The sequence below is a fragment of the Macaca fascicularis genome, chromosome 11, assembly GCF_037993035.2.
Source record: "Macaca fascicularis isolate 582-1 chromosome 11, T2T-MFA8v1.1".
Lineage (NCBI taxonomy): Eukaryota > Metazoa > Chordata > Mammalia > Primates > Cercopithecidae > Macaca > Macaca fascicularis.
In genome coordinates this window covers 109,171,948-109,193,715 of record NC_088385.1, presented here as the reverse complement: position 1 = coordinate 109,193,715, position 21,768 = coordinate 109,171,948, and the positions used below count along the sequence as shown (strand labels likewise).

The window sequence follows — 21,768 nt, the reverse complement described above, 5'->3', positions numbered from 1 at the left end:
ACTGCACATCACAGTAACCAATTTTTTTTTTAAGTTATCATTAAAAAAATTGGAAACTATCTCCATAATTAAATGGTTATGGCAAAACCTCACAATGTTCAGAGGCTATGACAGTTTAAACAAAATAAAGCATTAACTTTTCTAAACTATCAAAATCATTTGGATTTGGTCCCAATTTTGAGTGAAGATCAGTCAAGCCAATTCATCCGGCGGAAATGTAAAACAAAATACATAATTATTAATATTTATTACCCTCCCAGAACTGCATCTAAGAAAAAAGATTTCCATTAACAAGGACTTTTTTTTTTTTTTTTTAAGACAGTCTTGCTCCGTTGTCTGGGATGGCACTATGTCTGCAATGGCACTATGTTGGCTCACTGCAACCTCCATCTCCCAGGTTCAAGCAATTCTCCTGCCTGAGCCTCTTAAGTAGCTGGGATTACAGGTGCCCACGACCATACCAGGCTAATTTTTATATTTTTAGTAGAGATGGGGTCTCACCATGTTGGCCAGGCTGGTCACAAACTCCTGACCTCAGGTGATCCACCCACCTCGGCCTCCCAAAGTGCTGGGATTACAGGCGTGAGCCACCGCATGCAGCCTAACAAGGACTTTTATAGATTAAACAGGCACATCCAAACCAGGTTCAAACCAAGGGAAACAAATTAGGGCACAACTAACAACATTAAAAAGATAAGGAAGCTCTAAGATCAAAAAAGTCAAGGGATGTCAGAGTCCTTTGTTTATAATTATACTCACAAAACATTTACTGAGAAAGATCTTAATAGTCCCCGAGAAAATCAACAGTTAAGTCTACCTCAGATAAAATGTACTTAAGTGAAATAGAAAAATTATACAATAATGTAAATTCCTAAAACAAACTAAAAAAGAAACAGAGAAGCTAAATGTTCCTACAGCTACTGAAGAAAGTAAATCAATTCTTAACAAAAATCCTACCAAGAAAACACCAAACCCGCAGTCTAACAAGACAGAAAAGAAAGGATAAATCTTGCCTCAAATGTATGAAATTAGTACAACCTTAATATCAAACCAAAGTCAATATAAAAAAGGAAAATCACAAATTAATCTTTCTTATTCATAAAAAGTAAATTTGATTTAAATTTGATTTAGTAAAATGTACTAAATCAAATATTGCCAAATTGAATCCAATCATTTTTTTTTTTTTTTTTGAGATGGAGTCTCGCTCTGTTGCCCAGGTTGGAGCACAGTAGCACGATCTCGGCTCACTGCAAGCTCTGCCTCCCGGGTTCAAGCCATTCTCCTGCCTCAGCCTCCCGAGTAGCTGGGACTGCAGGCGCCCGCCACCACGCCCGGCTAATTTTTTTTGCATTTTTAGTAGAGATGAGGTTTCACCATGTTAGCCAGGATGGTCTTGATCTCCTGACCTTGTGATCCACCCACCTCGGCCTCCCGAAGTGCTGGGATTACAGGCGTGAGCCACTACGCCCGGCCGAATCCAATAATTTAAAGGTTTCTTTCATGAACACATGGTTAGTTTAACGTTAGAAAAATCTGTTAATATTTCCAAAGCCTGAAGGAGAAAATGATCTGGTCATCTCAATATATGCAAAAAAAAAAAAAGCATTCAATAATATTCAACAATTCATGATAAAAACTATTAGTAAGCCAGAAATAGAAAAGAACATCCTGTACTTTATAACAAGTATCTACAAGAAACCTACATCAAACATTATGCTCCATGGTGAAGCATTAAAATCATTATCTGTAAAATCAGTAACACTGCAAGGATATCACTTATCTCCATTTTCAGTAGTTACTGGAGGCTTTAGCCAGTGTGTATGAACACACGAACAGACACACAGACATGTATACACAATATAGATGAACTGAGGAGAAAGAGATAAAATGCCATTATTATATCATTTATATCAATTGTCTTCATACAAAATCCCAAAGAATCTATACATTTATAAACTATTAAAAAAAAAAAAGAGTTTGGAAAGTTTTTTCTGTTATCAAATTACTATGCAAAAGCCAAACGCACATGCACATACCAGCAATAATGTTGCAAATATCATTTTTAAAAAATACAATTTATAATAACCAAAAATAAGAAATTCAATTAAAATGATAAAGAATTATAATTCTCTCAACAAAGGTATGCAAGACCTTTATGAAGAAAAGAAAATGTCATTAAAAGATTAAAGAAGAAAAAAAAATTAAAGAAGATCTAAGCAAATATAGAAAAATGCCATGCTCATAGATAATAAATTACCTTCAGGATATCAATCCTTCTCCAAAATTAATCTTTAAAACCAATGTGATTATAGGTTGAGCATCCCAAATCTGAAAACCCCAAATCCAAAAATGCTCCAAAATCTGAAACTTCTTGAGCATTAACAGTATGCTAAAAAATATATATATTTACTGAAGCATTTCAGATTTCAGATTTTGGGATGCTTAACTGATATAATGCAAATGTTCCAAATTCTGAAAAAAAATCCCAAATCCAAAAATACTTCTGGTCCTAAGTGTTTCAGATAAGGGATACCTAACTTGAACCTTAATATCCTGTCAAGTGTTCTTACAGAACTTGAAAAGCTGATTTTAAGATTTATATGGAAAATAAATGACTAAGAATAGCTAAGGAACTACTGAAAAAGAAACACATGTGGGTGAGTAGAGGGCTGGGAAATTTGACCTATCAAGTATTAAAAATTATTTTAAAGTTATATTAATACTGTAGATTTAGCTGTGGAATAGAACATTCTGAAAGAAGCCCACACATATATAGAAATCTGATATACTGCAGAGATGGCACTGCAGATTAGTGGGGACAGGACGAATTCTTCGAGAAATATATAAGGACATTGGGAAAAGTAAAATTACATCTCTATCTTATATCATACACAAAATTACAGATGAATTACAAACCTAAACATGAAAGTCAAAATATTTAAACTTTTAGAAGAAAACATATGAAAACACATTAATAATCTAAGGATTGAGAAGGATTTCTTAAAAACAGCACATTAAAAGTAGTTGCCATAAAGAAAAAAGAAAAAAATTTAACATTAAAATTAATCAGTTTGGTTCACCAAAAGACACCATAAAGGGGTTGAAAATATGTCACAAACTGAGAAAATAATTGCAACATATATAACTAACAATTAATATCCAGAATATATAAAGAACTCCCATAAATATATTAGAAAAAGGCAACCCAATAGAAGAATGGACAAAGCAAAAAAAAAAAAAAAAAAGCATTTAACATAAGAGGAAACATAAATGGCTCATAAACATATAGGAAGACACTTGACCTCTTTGGTAATTAGGAAAATACAAATTAAAAGGACAATGAGATGCCTAAGAGTCAGCTAGGACATAGAACAATGGAAATGCTCATACCCTGTTTATCGGAGGCACAAATCGCTTACCAGTATGTGGGAAAACATTTTGGCATTAGTAAAGCTGAACATATACATACTCCATGACCCAGCAATTCCATACTGAGAAATATACTCTAGAAAAATTCTTACATATATGTACCAGAAGACATATAAAAGAATGTATTATCTTACTCATTGGGGTCAAAATTAGAAATTAGCTCTGAAATGTTTAATTAAGTCATACAATATACACTCATCATCCAAAAGTAATGTTTATGGGCACATAAATATTATTTTCATGTACTTATTCATTAATTGCTAAATTCATTAACAAATATTTGTACCTATTATCCTTTTGTAAATGCAGAGATAAAATACACCTGACAGGTCAATTTTTGATATAGCATGAATGGCTTTTTGTTCACACTGACAGGCATATGTACCTTAATCACCAAAGACTATATCAAGTATTTATAAAAGAAAATCCCTTTTGAGGATTATTTCAGTTTAATCAGGATTAAAAGGAAATAAAACTTTATCCTTATCATCCTTGAGTGAAATAACTTGAGTTTTAATATCTTTACTTAATCAGAAAATACATGGAAGGAAACAATAATATAGAGAGAGCCTGATGTCCTGTGGTCTTCCTTAATAACAACCCATTTTCAAGAGACTATAATCTACTCAACAGAAAGCATTCTACCAAGGATCTTAATCAGATGCTGAGAAAATTCACACTCAAAATAAACAACGTACCACTAAAACCAAAACAATAGGTATTAGCAGCTGCATAAAGGTTAGCCTCAATCTGTTGAGTCATTTCCAAAATGATGAAAAGTATAATTCTTTGAAGTACTTTTTATTCAAGCTGGAAAATATATAAAGATACAGAATCGTTTGCCAACCAGGCTATTTTTCATTTTCTTTCTTGTTTGACTGTATGCGAACATCAAACTAAGAATGGCAAAAATGAATCTCTCTTCCTACATATTAATACTAACTTTTTCTTTGTTTTCTCAAGGTATTTTACTTTCAGCATCCAAGCCCATAAGAAATTTAGACGATGACATGGTATTTAATACATTCAGGTTGGGGAAAGCCTTTCAGAAGGAAGACACTGCAGAAGAATCAGTTATTGCTCCTTCCCTGGAACAATATAAAAACGATGAGAGCAGTTTCATGAACGAAGAGGAAAACAAAATTTCAAAGGTAAGTGGCAATGTGACTTGTCATTTATTTCAATGAAAATTTAAATGATTCTTACAAATCCTCTGAAAAGTAAAACTAATACTTTTATAAATAGAAGTATATGCAGTCACAATATGCATTAGGACAACTGACGATATTTCTTGCATGCCAGGTAGTTCTTCCATCCTGGAAAACCCTCTTATCTGAAAGGTTTTTTTTTCTCCTATAAATTTGCATCTAAGGTATTTTTAAAGAGTCAAAAACAGTGCAGAGCATCTTTGAATTGATCGACAAGAATATTATGCAGTTTATTACAGTTCCACTCTGAATACGATAGCTAAAAAACAAATCAACTTTCTCTTTACAGAACACAGGCTCCAAACATAATTTCTTAAATCATGGTCTGCCACTGAATCTGGCTATAAAACCTTATCTTGCACTAAAAGGATCTGTAGCTTTTCCAGCTGAAAATGGAGTTCAGAATACTGAATCAACACAAGAAAAGAGAGAAATTGGGGATGAAGAAAACTCAGCTAAATTTCCTATAGGAAGGAGAGATTTTGACAGTGAGTAGTCTTTTCAAAATTCAATTCTACGTCCTACCACCATTAAACAGAACTCTGAGTTAAAGCGAATTTGGATGCAATCATAACAAAATCAAATAAGACCATGGCTCAATTACACCTGCCAAAAATGTGGGATTGAATAGCAATAATTAATTATTATCATTTTGGTTTACTCAGAATTAGTTATGCTAGATCCATTCTTTTTTCTTAATAAATTTTGTGTGATAATCATAGTCCTTTAAACAATTTAAACTTTCTTCTTCCTTCAGTGCTCAGATGTATGCTGGGAAGAGTCTACCGACCTTGTTGGCAAGTCTGATACCTGTTGGTCCACATCATCTTTTCAGAAGAAAATAAAAGCATTTAATTGTCAATGGGAGGAGAAGCCCCTAATGCTACTATAACTTGTGCATGTTAAATGTTTGTTTTAAAAGAAAGTAGTGTTAAGATGTATCAGTAACTGAAATTATATGCTTTTACTGTGCATTAAACTTTGTGAAAATTCTGCATAATTATGACTTACTAGTATTTTTAAACAATGCTTAACATACTAACCTTACATACACTGTAGACCAAAATAATAAATCATCATAATTTACACCTTGATCTCTTAAAAATTAAGCATGTCTTTGGTGAATGGTTTATAGATACATAAACCTAAAGCATATAAGACACAAATTTATAGTCTAAAAAACTGAGTTAACTTTGCCTGGCCAGGAATCAACTTGTCCTTGGCAGTACATTTATTACTTTTTGCTACTTTAGCTAGTTTGCTGTACAATTTATTCTGTGAATCATTTGATTTCTTAGGTATTTTAACATTTTTATGTTGAGGTGGTTCATTTCCATTATCACAGAGAATATTTTCACCATCCAAATCCACCTGTTTCCTTTTTGAGCTTTTATTTCCTGTCTGACTAGTTGATTTTCTTGATACTTTTTCATTTTTACTTCTGTCCAGATGAACATTTCCAAAACTCTTTCCAATTGTTGACCTTCCAACAGATGAATTTACACCCTCTGTTATGCAAGATAAAAAGTGGAAAGGAATTATATAATATTTAGTACTAATATTCACGAGAACTTTACAATAAACTCTAAAAATGGCTAAAGAATATTCAAATGTTTATTTTTAAAGTAAAATAATGTTATAAATAATATGATTAACAAATACAGCTACATTACTATCCCATTACTTTTAATTTTACCATAGCACCTCTGAGTTAACTTTGGCCAGTAATCAACTTGTCAGCCCTACTAACAAATATTTGTTTGAATGCATGACATTTAATCCTTAAACATATGCTACAAATTACTTCTTAAACACATTTAGTTAAATCAAACTATGTCCTATTCCTATCCATAAATTTGTACTTAGATTTAACTTTTTAAATAAACTGAGGTCTTTACAAATATAACCTTTCACATTTCACAGTACTTTGCAAAAATAATCTAATTTTACTTAAGTTAAAACTAATTAGTAGACTAGAATTAAATTGCTATTTAATTGCATAAATAAGGTCAATTACCAGAAAGGTCATTTTCCATGTGAAGCACACACAAAGGCTTTGATGCTAAATTAACATTATTCCAATTATCCTTGCTTATCATGTAGTCATCTTTATAAGTACAAGCAAATTGGGATCTAATTAAAGTTTGCTTCATCTGGTAACAGAAAGAAGAAAATATGCCATTTATTCATTATTTTATTTCTTCATCTAGATGGACACACACTCTATAGTAATCAAAGTATAACAACTTCCCTTAGAAATTCTATTACTCATTGAGAACCTCTAACCTTTTATATCTCATAGTTTGCAAACTCATTCATCGCTATGGCTAGCATTTTTGTTCTTTTCCAAAATACTAGCTTTATGTATTTTTTTATGTTTTATTTTTTGGTAACAGTTACAAAACAATCAATTTTAGACTCTATAGGGCTTTGTTACACATTCCTATGTCAGTGCTGCTTTGGAGCATCTTATTGTAAGTAAAATAACAATACAGGTGATATACATAATCATAGAAAAATACAAGTTCTTCATCCTAAGAAGAACACAACTCTTGGAAAAAATAGCATAAAATTCAGGAAATTAGGGAGGGAAGAAATGCTAAGACGAAGAAAAGAATTAGATGAGGCCAATCAACAACAGGAAACTAGCAAAGAAATAAACTACAAGATAAAACAAAATGATATAGGAAAGACATTATTTCTCGAGCATTTAGGAAAACAAGAAAGAGGATTCAATATATCATTCTAGAAAGATTTGACCAAGTGACTTAATGGTCAGAAATTCAAAATATACTCTTGCATTTATCTTCAAATATCAAATAGGAGGGCCTAACTTTCTACACAAATAGAAGAAAATTACAAAGATAAACTTAATTCTTGACCATTGAAAAAGATGCCAAAAAAAGTAGTTTTGGAAATGTATTCCACAAACATAAACCAGTGAGCTATTGGGGTATAGAAATTAATTTTAGAACAAAGTAGCCTATATAAATAATGCCGATTTCAACAATTACAGATGGTGTGTAATACCATTCAGGTTTAATGGAGAGATGTCTCCAAATAGAAGTCACCTGAAATCGTTTTATGAAATAGACAAAGTTTCAAATACATAATTCAATAATGATGACTTCAATAATTCAAAAATTTAAAACTTTGAATGTAACTACATTACCCTGATTACCACTTACAGAGTATTTGTTGATACAGTCATGAAATCTAAAACAGCATGACTTTACATTATACATTGAGTAGTTGTATATTATGTTATATACTCAGAGATCGATGCATTAATTCACTCAGATGTTTGTAAAGATAACAGCAGTGAAATCTACTGACTACGGCTTAGAAAAAGTCAGAATAATCGCTTGTCCAGCTGCTTCATAAAAGCAAGTTTTATTAGGATGACACATTTTGTTTCTGACTAATGAGGTTTGTGACAGTCTCCATCTCCCAGATCACTAAAAATTATGTTTCATGTGCTTACATGAAGCATTAGACAATTGGAATTTTATCTTCCATTTAAGCATAAAAATGTACAAAACTGAAAATAAACGTGAAAATACACAAGATCAAAAACTATTTTTTAAAAAGTTGAACAGAATGGACTCTCAAAAACAAATGGGACTACAACCCACTACCTTCATGAATCCCTATGAATGCAACACTTATTATATAGCTTCTACCACAAGATGCCCTATATATAACTGAAGACTTTAAGTAGCTCTTTCTGGACTTTATTAATCCTATAACTACAGATTTAAAGCACTTGATAAACCTATTTAAATAAGTTTTATTTATAAAATTGACTCTATGTTATACTACATAATTGTAGCATTATCCATGAACTTTTATTTCCACCTGCAACACCAGTACTAACTGTTGATATTATCTTTTCACACATTATTTTCACTTCACAGAAGTTATGGCTTATAGAGAATTATAAACTTATTGCTTATAAAGAGTTATAAAGAGTATAGTAAGACCACGCAGGCAAATAGATGCTGAGTGGCTGGCTTGGATCACTCTTTGTACCCCAGTAGTGATGGCACCTAGAGTTAGCTTGGGAGATGTTAGCTTCTCACTGCAAAACCTTCATGAGCACCACCCATAAAACATGCTAAATAAAAATATAATACTAAATAATAATTATATTATTTAGTACAGAAAACTAATGTTTCTTCAATCTCATGTTTAGCAGGAATAAAAATTTCTTTAGAATGTTTCATTACTTTTATTAATTTTTAACATATAGTCTAGGTAAAAAAATCTTTGCTTGCTGGGCAAATAGTCACAAAATAAGTGTGATAGCTCTCCTTACAACTAGATTTCCTCAATTCAGGCTCCTCCATAGACAAATTCTAGAATCCTCAGTGACCACAGTAAAATTTCAGAAAACTACCATCACAGGCAATGGATTCCTGAAGTACTGAAAACAAATTCAGATGTAAAAGAAAAATAATTAATGACTTTTTCTACCATGAAAAATATTATTTATAAATGTATTAAAATATGAGAAATAAACACAACAGAATTCCCCCCTTTGTATATTGAGGGTTTTTTCTTTACATAAATGATTATATGCAGATTTTCTTTTCCCTGTCCTGTACAAAAATCACTTTTTTTAAAATCAATTACCACTTATTAAGTTCCAACTATGTGATAAGCACAGCGTATACTAGAGATTACTAGGATGGCTTCTACAACTTCAAAGACATTCTACTTATAAAATTTGCTATTGACAAACAGCTGGAAGGAATAACAAATAAATTGGATAATAGAGTCAAGATTGAAAAGATTTCAGAAGGCTAGAACCATAAGTAGAAAATAATAAGATGAAAATGGATGGGGATAAACAAAGTCCAGTATTTAAGTTCAAAAATATCAATTACAGATGTACAGGATGAGGAGAACCTGACTTAAAAACAACATATGTAAAAGACCTAGAGATTTAAATAGATACAAACTTGACAGAGCCAACAGTGTGATGTCCAACTAAGAAAGCAGCACAAAAAGGTAAGATGATGTGACGGGAAAAGCATCAGATTTGCAGTCAGAAGACCTGGCTTCTAATACTGGCCCTATTACTTATTAACTAGATAACTTTGGGGAAACCATTATACCTCTCACTTATCCACATATAATGGGAATATTTACCTCACAGAATTATCAGAATTGGATGCAGTTAACTTATGTCAAGGTTATATAGACTCTAGAAATCTATGCAGACACTATATCACTATTATCGTAATAACATGTAGGAAGAGGGTACTCTTGTAAGAAAAAGATCTGTTCAATAAGGTGTCTCAGAACCAGGCCAATTCTAAAATGATTCTAGGAATGCAGCTCAAAAAAATGAACTTACAAACAGCTTCTTCATTTTAATTATTTAAACAATACAACCTACATTGGCTTATATTTATAACTTAAAAGAGACCGCTTTTCCTTTGTTCATAAACGCTGAATTTTTCTACACAAGATTAGTGGCTACATAGAACTGAGATTACTTCCTGTTGCAAATCTTCCAAATCTCTCTGTGTATTTGATTTGGAATCACGAATAAGCAAAACAATTCCCTCTTGAAAGTGCTTTTGAAGTACTAAACAACTAAGAATAATGTCCAGATTCACACATGGCTATTAAAATCATTTCATGTTCAAGTCACATGAGAGAAATGGATTGAAAGTGTGCCTTTGTAGAGTGATTTCCCCTCTTTGGAAAGATTTCTATCCACAGCATAATTGCAATGAACTTCACACTTGCCAAGAATTGGAAAAGTCCTTTTGCCACAAGCTCTTTTTAATTTGAAATTATTAGTACATTCCCAGTTTGAGGAAAATAGCACTTCACATAGGAAAGCCTGACTCCAGTTAAATTAAAATGAATGAGTCAAAACACTGAAAAGTCATAGACACTCTCAGAGTTAGCTGTATCAACAAGAAAATGAAAGTTCTATACTCCCATTATATGACAAATATATTAGCAAGTTTAAAAAAGGAAATTATTCAACATACCTAGTAAATACGTAACTAAAAATATTCTAAATTTATCTTATTTTTACATTATCACATTTTCAAAAGAACAAAGATTTTATATCCTTAATTACATACTAATTTGTATATAAATCAAATAATCCATTTCTTCATCGGTGAAATTCCATTTACCCTGCTAAACAGCAGAAAAAGAATCTTTTTGACCTAAGTAGTAACATTATCGTTTTATGACCCTTCATCATAATTGCCATGCCTTTATTTACTCTTTGAAGATAGCATAAACACTGAAGTCTGACACCTGACTATAAACCCTTGCGCTGTTACTTACTAGCTGTATGGTCTGCAAAATGATGACTTCTAGAGTTGAGCAAGGATTAATTGGGATGAGGGATATAAAATATCCAGTATAAACATCAGACACTTAGTAGGTACTCAATAAATCCTGATCCCATTATTTCAGCTAAAACAAATTCAATTTTAATTCAGTCTAATACAAACATTCCTTTTTCATTCTAATGGAAAATGTTGCTCACTCCCTTACAGACTTTGCTGAATGTCACCTTCTCAAGGAGACTCCTACTTATGGCTATTTAAAACCCAAACACACACAAAGGAACCCCACTTTCCTTAGCCCCTGCCCTAGTTTTATTTCACTCCACAGCACTGATAACCTTCAAATATACCATATAATCCACTTGTTTGTTTTGTTTATTGTCTGCTTCTCCCAACTAAAATATAAACTCCACCAGCAGTAAAACCCTTACAGTTTGACAACTGATGGCCAGCTGTGGTCCTCCGGTTGCCATCCCCTCCTTACAAGGTGAGGAGTCCCCAGGGCTTCAGACATGCTCACCAGGAAACCATGACCTCCTTTATAGATCCTGTTTCAGGGACCCCTGGGAACTGGGCTGGCGCTGGCCTCTTCCTTTAGGTTCAAGAGCTGACTGTTTATGGCAAGGGTGATGGGCTGTGGGGTATATATACCTACTAGGAGAGTGTCCTTCAAAGTATGAAACAAAATCAGGGTTGAAGGGGTTTCAGGGTAGGCCAGTGGCTTCCATTTAGATTCTTGCACCTCAGCTGAACAAATATTTAGGGAAGTCTTGTCCTTTAGGGCAGGAAGATTTATCTGTTTTTTTCTTTTCACTGATATATCTCCAGTGCCTAGGACTAAACTTGGTATCCAAGAGGTACTTATTGTTTTTTGAATGAATTAATTAATGAAGTAAAATTACAACAGACTATAACAAGTATATGCAAGCAGAGCTATGAGGGAACAGAAGCCATGAGCAAGCAAAAGTTTGGAGGTGGAAAAAGAGAATAAACTCTATAAGGCAACCACATGACAATTGTGTGCTTGTATCAAAATACCACATGTACCCCATAAAAATATACAACTAGTATGTATCCAAAATAATTTTTTAAAAAGTAAGTAGACTTGAAAAGAACAGCTATATCACCCTAGGAACACAAGCTTTGAGGTAGAAAAATATGTTCAGAGTAAACTCTACTCTGTTCAATAGGGTAAAGAAACCAGTTGGTACAGAAACAAGAGAGAAATATACATGCAGAGAAAACCTAAATCACATTTAAGTACAAAGAACTATGCAGCTGAATTCCTTAAGCTGCTTAATATCCACCGTTTACTTTTGAGTTCTTAAATATTCTGCCTTTCTCTCTCATGTACACATCCTTAAAATAAACCCCTACAAAAAAAATTACCCTATTCCTCCTACCATAAAAGGCATACTGTCCTTAATCTTCCCCAACATTATTTATTCACTGTTGTTCTTTTTTCGCAACTACCCTATACACATTCTCTTTACAACATCAAGGCAATTTAATACTTTCATCATCGGTTGTTTGAAATGCTCTATTTCATTCTCTCTGCCTATTCAAATCCTATTTATTCTGATCTCTTATTATTTCCTCCACTTAATATGGGTCTCTAGTTATTGCATTTAAGTATATCTTTAATCCATTAGAACTGCATTGTTTAATGTGCTAGCCATGTGTGGTTAATTAATTACAATTAAATAAAATTTAAAACCCAGTTCTTCAGTTGCAGTGGCCACATTTCAAGTGCTCAATAGCCACATGTGACTAGGACCTTCAGTAACGAACAGTACAAACACAGATCATTTCCATCACCACAGAAAGTTCTACTGGAGAGCACTGCTCTAGAACAAAGCTTTACAGTCTATGCCCTGTGGCATATTCATGTGCTGCAGATGGATTCCCAAAGGACTCTGGGACATTTTGTAGTTTGCTGGGTCCATACGTTTAGAACCCATATGCAACTTTATATTTGTAAAGGAAACCCTGCATCTGTTCACCCTCTCTTCTAAACGCTAGGTAGTAATCTGATGTGAACTGAGCTTTGGAAAGAATTATGATCAATATATCTTCAAATACTGTTTCTACCCTATTTTCTCCTCTCATTCTGGGACTCCAATTAGGCATACATTAGACGTTTTATCTGTGTCCTGCTCTTCTATTTTGCTTTTTAATTTTTTTCTCTCTCTTTTCTCTCCAGTTTGGATATTTTTTTAACGCTCCATCTTCAAGTCCACTTATCCTACTTAATGCTGTGTCTGGTTTTCTACCAACCACATCTAACAAGGTCTTAATTTTAGATAATGTTTTTACAGTTCTGGAAAAACATTGTCTTTTTGTTCTATGTCATCGATTCTAATTCTCTGTTGGAATTCTCCATTTTTTCATATATTTTGACTATCTTTTCCTCCAATTAATTTTATAAGTTAATTTCTTTTGATTCCTTGCCAGTAAATTTCAATATCTGGATCATTTGTGGGTCTCCCTCTATTGTTAAATGTTTTCTCTTTATTAAAGAACAAATCATCTTGCCATTTCTCATGTCCAGTGTAGTTTATTTCATGCTGGATATTGTACATAAAGGAACTCTAGAAGCTAACAGATGACCTCTTCCAGCAAGAAGAGTTCTCCTTTTCACTGTTAGGCAGACACAGTGAAAGACTGATAACCTCAATACAATCAAGGAATGAGCTGTTTCAGAGCTGGGTTGCACTTTTCATTAACTCACATTTGACTTCCGCTTTTTACCTTTTCCTCAGGTGTGTTCCTTCTAAGCTTTCAACTGAGAGCTTTGTAGGGATCTCTATCACCTCTGGCCTAAAATCTAGGGGATTCAGTCTGTTTTTCAGGGGTTTTCACACTGTGTTCTGTGATCACCCACCCCACTTTATTTCCAAATATGGCAAATACCTTGAAAAAAAAGACCAGCCATGTGTCTGAGGCAGGTCCCACTTCTCAAGTGGAATCAAGGTGGTTTTAGTCTATTGTATTAAGGCTCCCTACCCCCCACATAACTACAAAATCCAGAGTGTGTGTCCTAGGTAAAAATAACTGCATTTAGGACTCCTGAAGTTTCCAATTTGTTGACAGCCCCTCAAGACACCCAAACACTTTGGTGGTTTCTCTGTTCCTCAACAGAGTTCCTTTACATGGGCCAACACCAATCCTCAGCTCATATTCAAAAGTAGCAACAAATCCCAGGGAAGAAAATAGCTGACAATAGACTTCTCCCGTCAGAAGGATGTTATCCTGTCCCGATTTTTAATTTTTTAAAAATTATTTGATTATATAGCTCTCCTATATCTTTAAAATATATTTTCCCAACTTATCTGCCTTTTATTGTTTTGCTGTTGTAGCGAGAATGGTGTTCTACCAGGACGTACTATATCCTCAGTAAAAAAGGAAGTATCCACGTCACTACTTGATTCTGTTCCTTCCTTATCTGACAGCATTTTATTTTCTCCTCAGAGTTACATTTTGAAAGTTGCATTTTTTTCTGTTATCCCTCATTTTTCCATAGCTTGAGGAACAGTAGAGGTAGAAGTTGAACTCATCTGAGGAGACAGGTAGTCTATGAAAATTTCTGGGTTCTGCACCCTAGGAGTTTATTAGGTATTGTATATACCAAAGGAAGTTTCACTTCATCTCATTAGGGAGTGTATTTCAATCAAGTGGAAGGAAAACATTTGGATAATTTCCCCAATTCAGTAGGTAGAACTAGAGCCTTTATTTCTCTCAGTGTGTAAATCCCAGGGTTCATTCTCCACATTTTGTCTATAGTTCTCTTCCATTGCCACTTCTACTATTTCTCTAACGAATAAGAAATTCTATAGGACATTGGTCTGGGCGAAGATTTCTTGAGTAATACCCCACAGGCAGTACCGACTAGAGCAAAAATGGAGAAACGGGATCACATCAAGTTAAAAATCTTCTGCACAGCAAAAGAAACAGTGAACAAAGTGAAGAGACAACCTACAGAAGGAGAGAAAATATTTGTAAACTATCCCCCTTCACTGATCATCAGAGGAATCCAAAATAAAAAACTACAGTGATATATCATCTCACCCCAGTTAATTGGCTTATCTCCAAAAGATAGGCAATAACAAATGCTGTCAAAAATGTGGAGAAAAGGGAACCCTCATACACTGTTGGTGGGAATGTAAGTCAATAAAACCACTATGGAGGAAAGTTTGGAGGTTCCTCAAAAACCTAAAAATAGAGCTACTATACAATCCAGCAATCCCACTGCTGGGTATATACCCAAAAGAAAGGAACTAATACATCAAAGAGATATCTGCACTGCCATGTTTACTGCAGCACTGTTCACAATAGCCAAGACTTGGAAACAACCTAAGTGTCCATCAACTGAAGAATGGATAAAAAAATGTAGGCCACCTGTAATCCCAACACTCTGGGAAGCTGAGGTGGGTGGATCTCTTGAGCCCAGGAACCCATGAACAGGCTGGGAAACATAGTGAAACTCCATCTCTAGAAAAAAATACAAAAAATTAGTCGAGCATGGTGGTACACACCTGTGGTCTCAGCTACTTGGGAGGCTGAGGTGGGACCAGTTGAGCTTGAGAGTTCAAGGCTTCACTGAGCCATGATTGCGCCACTGCATGCCAGCCTGGGTGACAGAGTGAGAATCTGTCTCAAAAAAAAAATAAAAAATAAAAAAATAAAAAATAAAAAAGTGGTACATATAAAAAATGGAGTAAAAAAAAAGAATGAAAAAAAATAAAAATAAAAAGATCCTGTCATTTGCAACAACATGCATTGAACTGGAGGACATTATGTTAAGTGAAATAAGCCAGGCACAAAAAGATAAACTTCCCATGTTCTCACTCATTTGTGGGAGCTAAAAATTAAAAACCTGAAATCATGGAGACAGAGTAGAATGATGGTTACCACAGGCTGGGAAAGGCATAAGGTTGGGAAGAGTGAGGATAGCTAATGGGTACAAAAATATAGATAGAATGAATAAAATATAGTATTTCATAGCACAACAGGGTGACTACATTCAACAATAATTTATTATACATTTTTATAGAGTATAATTGGAATGTTCATAACATAAAGAAATGATAAATACTTGAAGTCATGGATATCCCATATAGCCTGATGTGATTATTACACATTCTATGCCTGTTATCAAAATATCTCATGTACCCATAATATACACACCTATTAGGTACCCATAAGAATTTTTAAAAATAAATAAATAAAGTGCTTGGAAATTGGGGTAAGAAAGTAGCAGAAAACATTCGCTAAAGGGTCCTAACAAAATCAACAAAATAATGAAGGTTCAGGAAGAACCTTCTGGTTTCCTTTGTGGGAAATTTATTTGACCATCATAAACAAGATTCCTGATACACTACAGTAGGAAATAAAAGTTGAGGACCTAAAATGAGTGTGTTCGTGAACCATTTCCAAATTGGTTTCATAGACTTTTGTGATCATAGGAGCATCTATTTCTATTTAAGAATGAGGAAACTAAAATCTGAGTTAATTTACTCCATATAATAATGACATGGATATTTCATAAGTAAGTACATCAAAATTCTAAGTTCTCTAATATTTTCTACCTTTGAAATGCTCATTTCAGGATATTTCCAGTGTAGATCACATATTCTTTCTGTGACTAAAAACCACTATATGACAAAAGAGCAAAAGTAACAGAGTAATAAGGTAATCAGCTGCTAAACTACTTTTCCATAGGAACTTTGGTAGTAAATATTGGCAGCATTTTTTGTTGTTCCAACAAATACTCTACATGGCTAGAGTTCAGTTGTATACCTGGTTAAACTAATCATTTTCATACTTCATTTTATAAAGAGTATCGTAAAACATAAGCAATGCTTTCCTTTCTTGATTTCCATTTATTAATAGATTCAGAGCTGTATATACTAAGCCAGCTCTACTGTTAAGTAATGGAAGCAATGTAATATAACCTCATTAGTATTTAACCATGGTTTTCCAAACTGTTATAAAATATTTCATGGTAGTTATGAGATCTCGGGTAAGTTGCCTTCTTACAATTTTGGTTTCCACATCTGTAAATGAGACTGCATTAGATGATCTCTGTTCTATTTCCCAAAAGTTTCTGAATTCGTCTATACATTTTGTAGTAATTAGTTGAGCCTTAACATTTTCTTTAAAAAAAAAACTATCATTTCTCAGATAGTTTTTTTTTCATTTTGATTTAATTTTAAGAAAATCCAATTGGACTGTTTACAACACCAAGGATAAAATGCTTGGGAGAATGGATACCCCATTCTCCATGATGTGATTATTATGCAATGCATGCTTATTCATGTAGCCCATAAACATATACTCCTACTATTACCCACAGAAGTTACAAACAACAAAATTTAAAATAATAAAAGTAAATAAAAGAAAAGAAAACTCTAAGCCCTTTCCTGGTAATATTTAACGTACTTCACTGTCAGTGATTTTTCCTTATGTGATGTCTTACATTCTTTTTTTTTTTTTCAGATAGAGTCTCATTTTGTCGCCCAGGCTGGAGTGAAGCGGTGTGATCTCCACCTCCCAGGTTCAAGCGATTCTCTTGCCTCAGCTTCCCAAGTAGCTGGGATTACAGGTGCATGCCACCATGCCCGGCTAATTTCTGTATTTTTAGTAGAGATGGGGTTTCACCATGTTGGTCAGGCTGGTCTCAAACTATTGATCTCAAGTGATCTGCCTGCCTTGGCTTCCCAAAGTGCTGGGATTACAGGCGTAAGCCACCATGTCTGACCCACTTTCTTATTCTATTTGAAATAGAGACAGAGAAATTGAGTCCCCCAAAATATGACTTATTTTTAAATCAAAATATTAAAGTTTGTCAGTATCCCTAGCAAGAAAAAAAATGTTTTGATATGTTACATTTCTGTTTCTACCCAAGTCCAAAGGATAGATTTTAAAAATCTTACCCCTTGATTGCAAATACTTATATTAATATGACAAAGAATGGACAAATCTTATTCACAGAAAAATTTTATGAAACTCAATGTATTCCACAAGCATTAATTGCTAACAATTACTAATAACCAATAGAAAGAAAAGGTATTAATGAATAAACTAAATGGGTGTAGGGTATGTAGATGAAATAGGTATTAACTAAAAGCTTTGCTAATTTGAACTAAATTTCCAAATGAAAAAATAAAGGGCATACAAATTACTGTTCTCTTTTTTGTTGTATCAAGATGAATATTTGACAATTTAAGGATGATTATGTTTATATAAAAATCTTATTTAATGAATTAATGAATTCCCAACCATACAATAGTGTCTGGATCATAGTAGATACCCAATAAAAGTATGTTAAACAAATGAGTTAAAGCCAAATTTCCTTTTGAAAAATAAGGCCAATAAAAATTGCTTGAAAACCCATTATTGATTACTTATAGGCACAGATGTTTCATATGAGGACAGGAAAACTTAGTTCAAACTAAATGAAGAAAGAACAGGAACAGTTCTAGTCAAGAGCAATGTAAAATGCTCTCAGCTCAATCTACAATTAATTATATTCCGCATTACATCTTCAGACAGAGGCAATTTTAAAATCACATATCTTGAGATTCAGTTTAAGATATAGAAATGTAAATGAGAAAGCCTTATCTTCTTTATTTTCCACATCACTCATTCAACAGATATTTATTCAACACTTACAATAGCAACTGCTTATTCCTTTCCCTTTTTTAGGTCCAGTGATTAAGCAAACCAGAAACAGATTAGTCAAGACTGTATAAAAGGAAAGTCACTGTATGCCAACTGTCATAACTCATTTTCCATTTAATTCCTATTGTGTCATGTATAATGTTTACAATATTTACAATACCCAGCTCAGCCGTAAATGTATTTATTTCTTCTAAAAATAAAACAGTGTTTGCTATTTTCATGCCATGCACTAAATTGTACCTTAATTTTTTTCTCTTGCATTGACTTACAGATGCGTTCTCTTAGGGGTTTTATCGAATTATTCACTTGTGTGGGAGACCTATGCAAAAAAAAAAAAAAAAAAAAAAAAAAAATTTATTGCTTTGTTTGGAATGTTTGTTTCCCTCCCAAATTCATGGTGAAACTTAATTCCCAATACAATATAGTTTTTCCTCAACTTATGATGGGGTTACCTCCAGATAAACTCATCACAAATTGAAAATACCATTAAGTCAAAAGTGCATTTAATACACCCAATCCACCGAATACCATAGCTTAGCCTAGCCTATCTTAAACATGGAATTAACTGGAATTAGTACATTGCAATATCTGTTGGGCAAAATCATCAGGAAACACAGTAGAGTATCTGTTGTTTACCACCATGATCATGTGGCTGAGTACTGTGGTTCACTGCTGCTTCCCAGAATCATGAGAGAATATTGGTCCGCATATTGCTAGCTCAGGAAAAGATCCAAATTCAAAATTAGAGGCCCAGTTTCTACTGAGTGTGTACAACTTTCACACAGTTGTAAAGTTGTGTGAACGTAAATCACAAGTCAAACCATCATAAGTTTGGGACCATCCATGGTGTTAAGAGGTGGGGCCTCAGGGTGATTAAATCATGAGGACTCTGCCTTCATGAACAGGATCAATGCCCTTATGAAAGGGTTTGTGGGAGCAATTTTGCCCTTCAGTCTTCCCAACCACGTGAAAACCCAGCAAGAAAATACCATCTATGGTGCAGAGGCCCGCATCAGACACCAAATCTGCTGGTGCCTTGATCTTAGACTTCTAGACTCCAGAACTATGGGAAACAAATTTCAGTTATTTACAAATTATCTAGTCCGGAGTGTTTTGTTATAACAGCCTGAACAGATGAAGACACTTACAAACCAAAGTGGCTTTTAAACTACTATCTGCCCCTCCTCTACCCAAAAGCACAGTTATAGGATAAAGGACAACTAAATCTACTTGTTTATAATACAGCCATGTGCTGCATAACAACATTTTGGTCAACAACATGCCACATATTTGACAGTGATGCCATAACATTATAATGAAGGTCAAAAATTCCTATCACGTAAATACTTACTTTATGTTACTATTTCCTTATACTATTTAGTACAATAACATACTATACAGGTTTGTAGCCTAGGTGTGTAATAGGCTCTACCATCTAGGTTTGTGTAAGTACACTCTATAATGTTCACACGACAAAACTACCTAATGATGCCTTTATCAGAATGTATCCCCATCATTAAACAGTGCATAACTGTACTTTATAGAAGTGTCAGTATTTCTATTCTGAGAATCCTAAATAGTAATGGTTTGCTTAGTTACTTAATCCAGTAACTAAACGTTTCATGAGCTTCTACTATTTGTAAGGCACTATTCAAGATATTGTGAAGAATAGAAAGTTGACTCATTTATTGACCCTATATTCAGGCATCCTGAAGTCTAAGTAAGGAACATAAGAAATCCACATAACTGAAATTCAAAATAGTGCGGGAATTCAAAAGAGAAAAACATAGAAATAGGAAGGTCAGAGAAGGTAAAATGGAGGAGACCCACCCTATAGTTTTGGATTCAGACCAACTTGAACACCTTAATAAATTAATCCCTTTTGGCTTAACAGAGCCAAAGTTAGAACCCCCTTGACTCAAATGACTACTAAGCAAGAATAAAAGATTGGCTACCCTAAGAAAGAATAGTTGACAACCTTAAATTGATATACCTCATTGTCCTTAATTTTATCATTTCAGTGTAGACCACTGAAAATTTACTTTACCACAGACCAGTGTGCACAATGACAATTAGAAATGTGAATGCAGAATCCAAACTGTAAACAATAGCAATGTGTTCAGTGACATGATTAAGTATAGAAAACCTTTTCTTTTCTTTCTTTCTTTTTTTTTTTAAAGAGAACAGGGTCTTGCTCTGTCGCCCAGGAGAGAGTGCAGTGGTGCAATCATAGTTCACTGTGGCTTCGAGCAATCCTGGGCTCCCAAGTAGCTGGGACTACAGGCATGCACCACCTCAGGCTCCCAAGTAGCTGGGACTACAAGTGTGCACCATCACACTGGATAATTCTTTTTTATTTTTGCAGAGATAGGATAATGAGGCATAGGAGAGAGTACATGAAGCAATCATGAAGCCAGATTTCAATAAAATAGCTCCAGTAGAAAATAGAAGAGATCAAACAGTAGGATAATTTTGCAACAATTCTCTACAGTGTACTAAATACAATTTAAAATGGTTGTTCTAAAAATTTTAATGTTTTCTCAAAGTGAACGTCCACTTAATTAAAAATACCAACAACCTACTCAATGACTGACCTAATCATTAAAACTGGAGAGCATCTGCTATAGATGAAACTGCATCACCCATATGTGTGTGTGTGTGTATGTGTATAATATATATAATATATATTATATATAATATTATATATATAATATATATTATACACATAAAATATATTATATATATATTATACACATAAAATATATTATATATATATTATACACATACATATAGAAGCCTTAACTCCCAAATGTGACTGTATTTGGAGATAGGGCTTTTAGGAGGTAATTCAGATTAAATGAGGTCACATGGGTGGGATCCGAATCTAATAGGACTGATGGCCTTATAAGAAGACGACAAAGAGATCTCTCTCCATGTGCTTCTACTAAGGAAGGACATGTAAGCACACAGCAAAAAGGCAGCCATCTGCAACCCAAGGGGAAAGCCCTCACCAGTCCTGACCATGCTGGCACCCTGATCTCCAGCTTCCAGCCCAAAGAGAAAATAGGTTTCTGTTGTTTAAGCTACCCAGTCTATAGTATTTCGTTATGCCAGCCTGAGTAGAC

At 33.7% G+C, this 21,768-nt stretch overlaps 2 protein-coding genes across 4 annotated transcripts in view; one reads left to right on the top strand and one right to left on the bottom strand.

Moving 5' to 3' along the window:
- The first annotated feature begins 4,282 nt into the window (after positions 1-4,282).
- PMCH (pro-melanin concentrating hormone) lies at positions 4,283-5,133 on the top strand. Its single transcript, XM_015431454.3, has 2 exons — positions 4,283-4,580; positions 4,927-5,133. Exons 1-2 carry the CDS (start codon positions 4,332-4,334, stop codon positions 5,131-5,133), a joined length of 456 nt encoding a protein of 151 aa, XP_015286940.1. The 5' UTR covers positions 4,283-4,331.
- PARPBP (PARP1 binding protein) overlaps positions 4,582-21,768 on the bottom strand; it is a 66,441-nt gene continuing 49,254 nt past the window's right edge. For 2 of the 3 annotated variants that reach the window (XM_005572034.4, XM_005572036.4), the window contains 3 exons: positions 18,884-18,962; positions 6,655-6,790; positions 4,582-6,145 (listed from right to left, as the gene is read on the bottom strand). In XM_005572034.4, the coding sequence (XP_005572091.3) occupies positions 5,805-6,145; positions 6,655-6,790; positions 18,884-18,962 (556 nt within the window). In that variant the 3' untranslated portion in view covers positions 4,582-5,804. Of the gene's footprint in view, positions 6,146-6,654; positions 6,791-17,613; positions 17,734-18,883; positions 18,963-21,768 lie in introns of those variants that run through there. The other variant, XM_065524719.1, reaches the window with a different exon arrangement.

What these genes read in the sequence shown, in the direction of transcription:
- PMCH (XM_015431454.3), top strand. Translation starts at nt 4,332, where the DNA reads ATGGCAAAAATGAATCTCTCTTCCTACATATTAATACTAACTTTTTCT. An exon ending in AGGAAAACAAAATTTCAAAG is followed by an intron (nt 4,581 to 4,926) that starts GTAAGTGGCAAT and finishes TTCTCTTTACAG; the next exon opens with AACACAGGCTCCAAACATAA.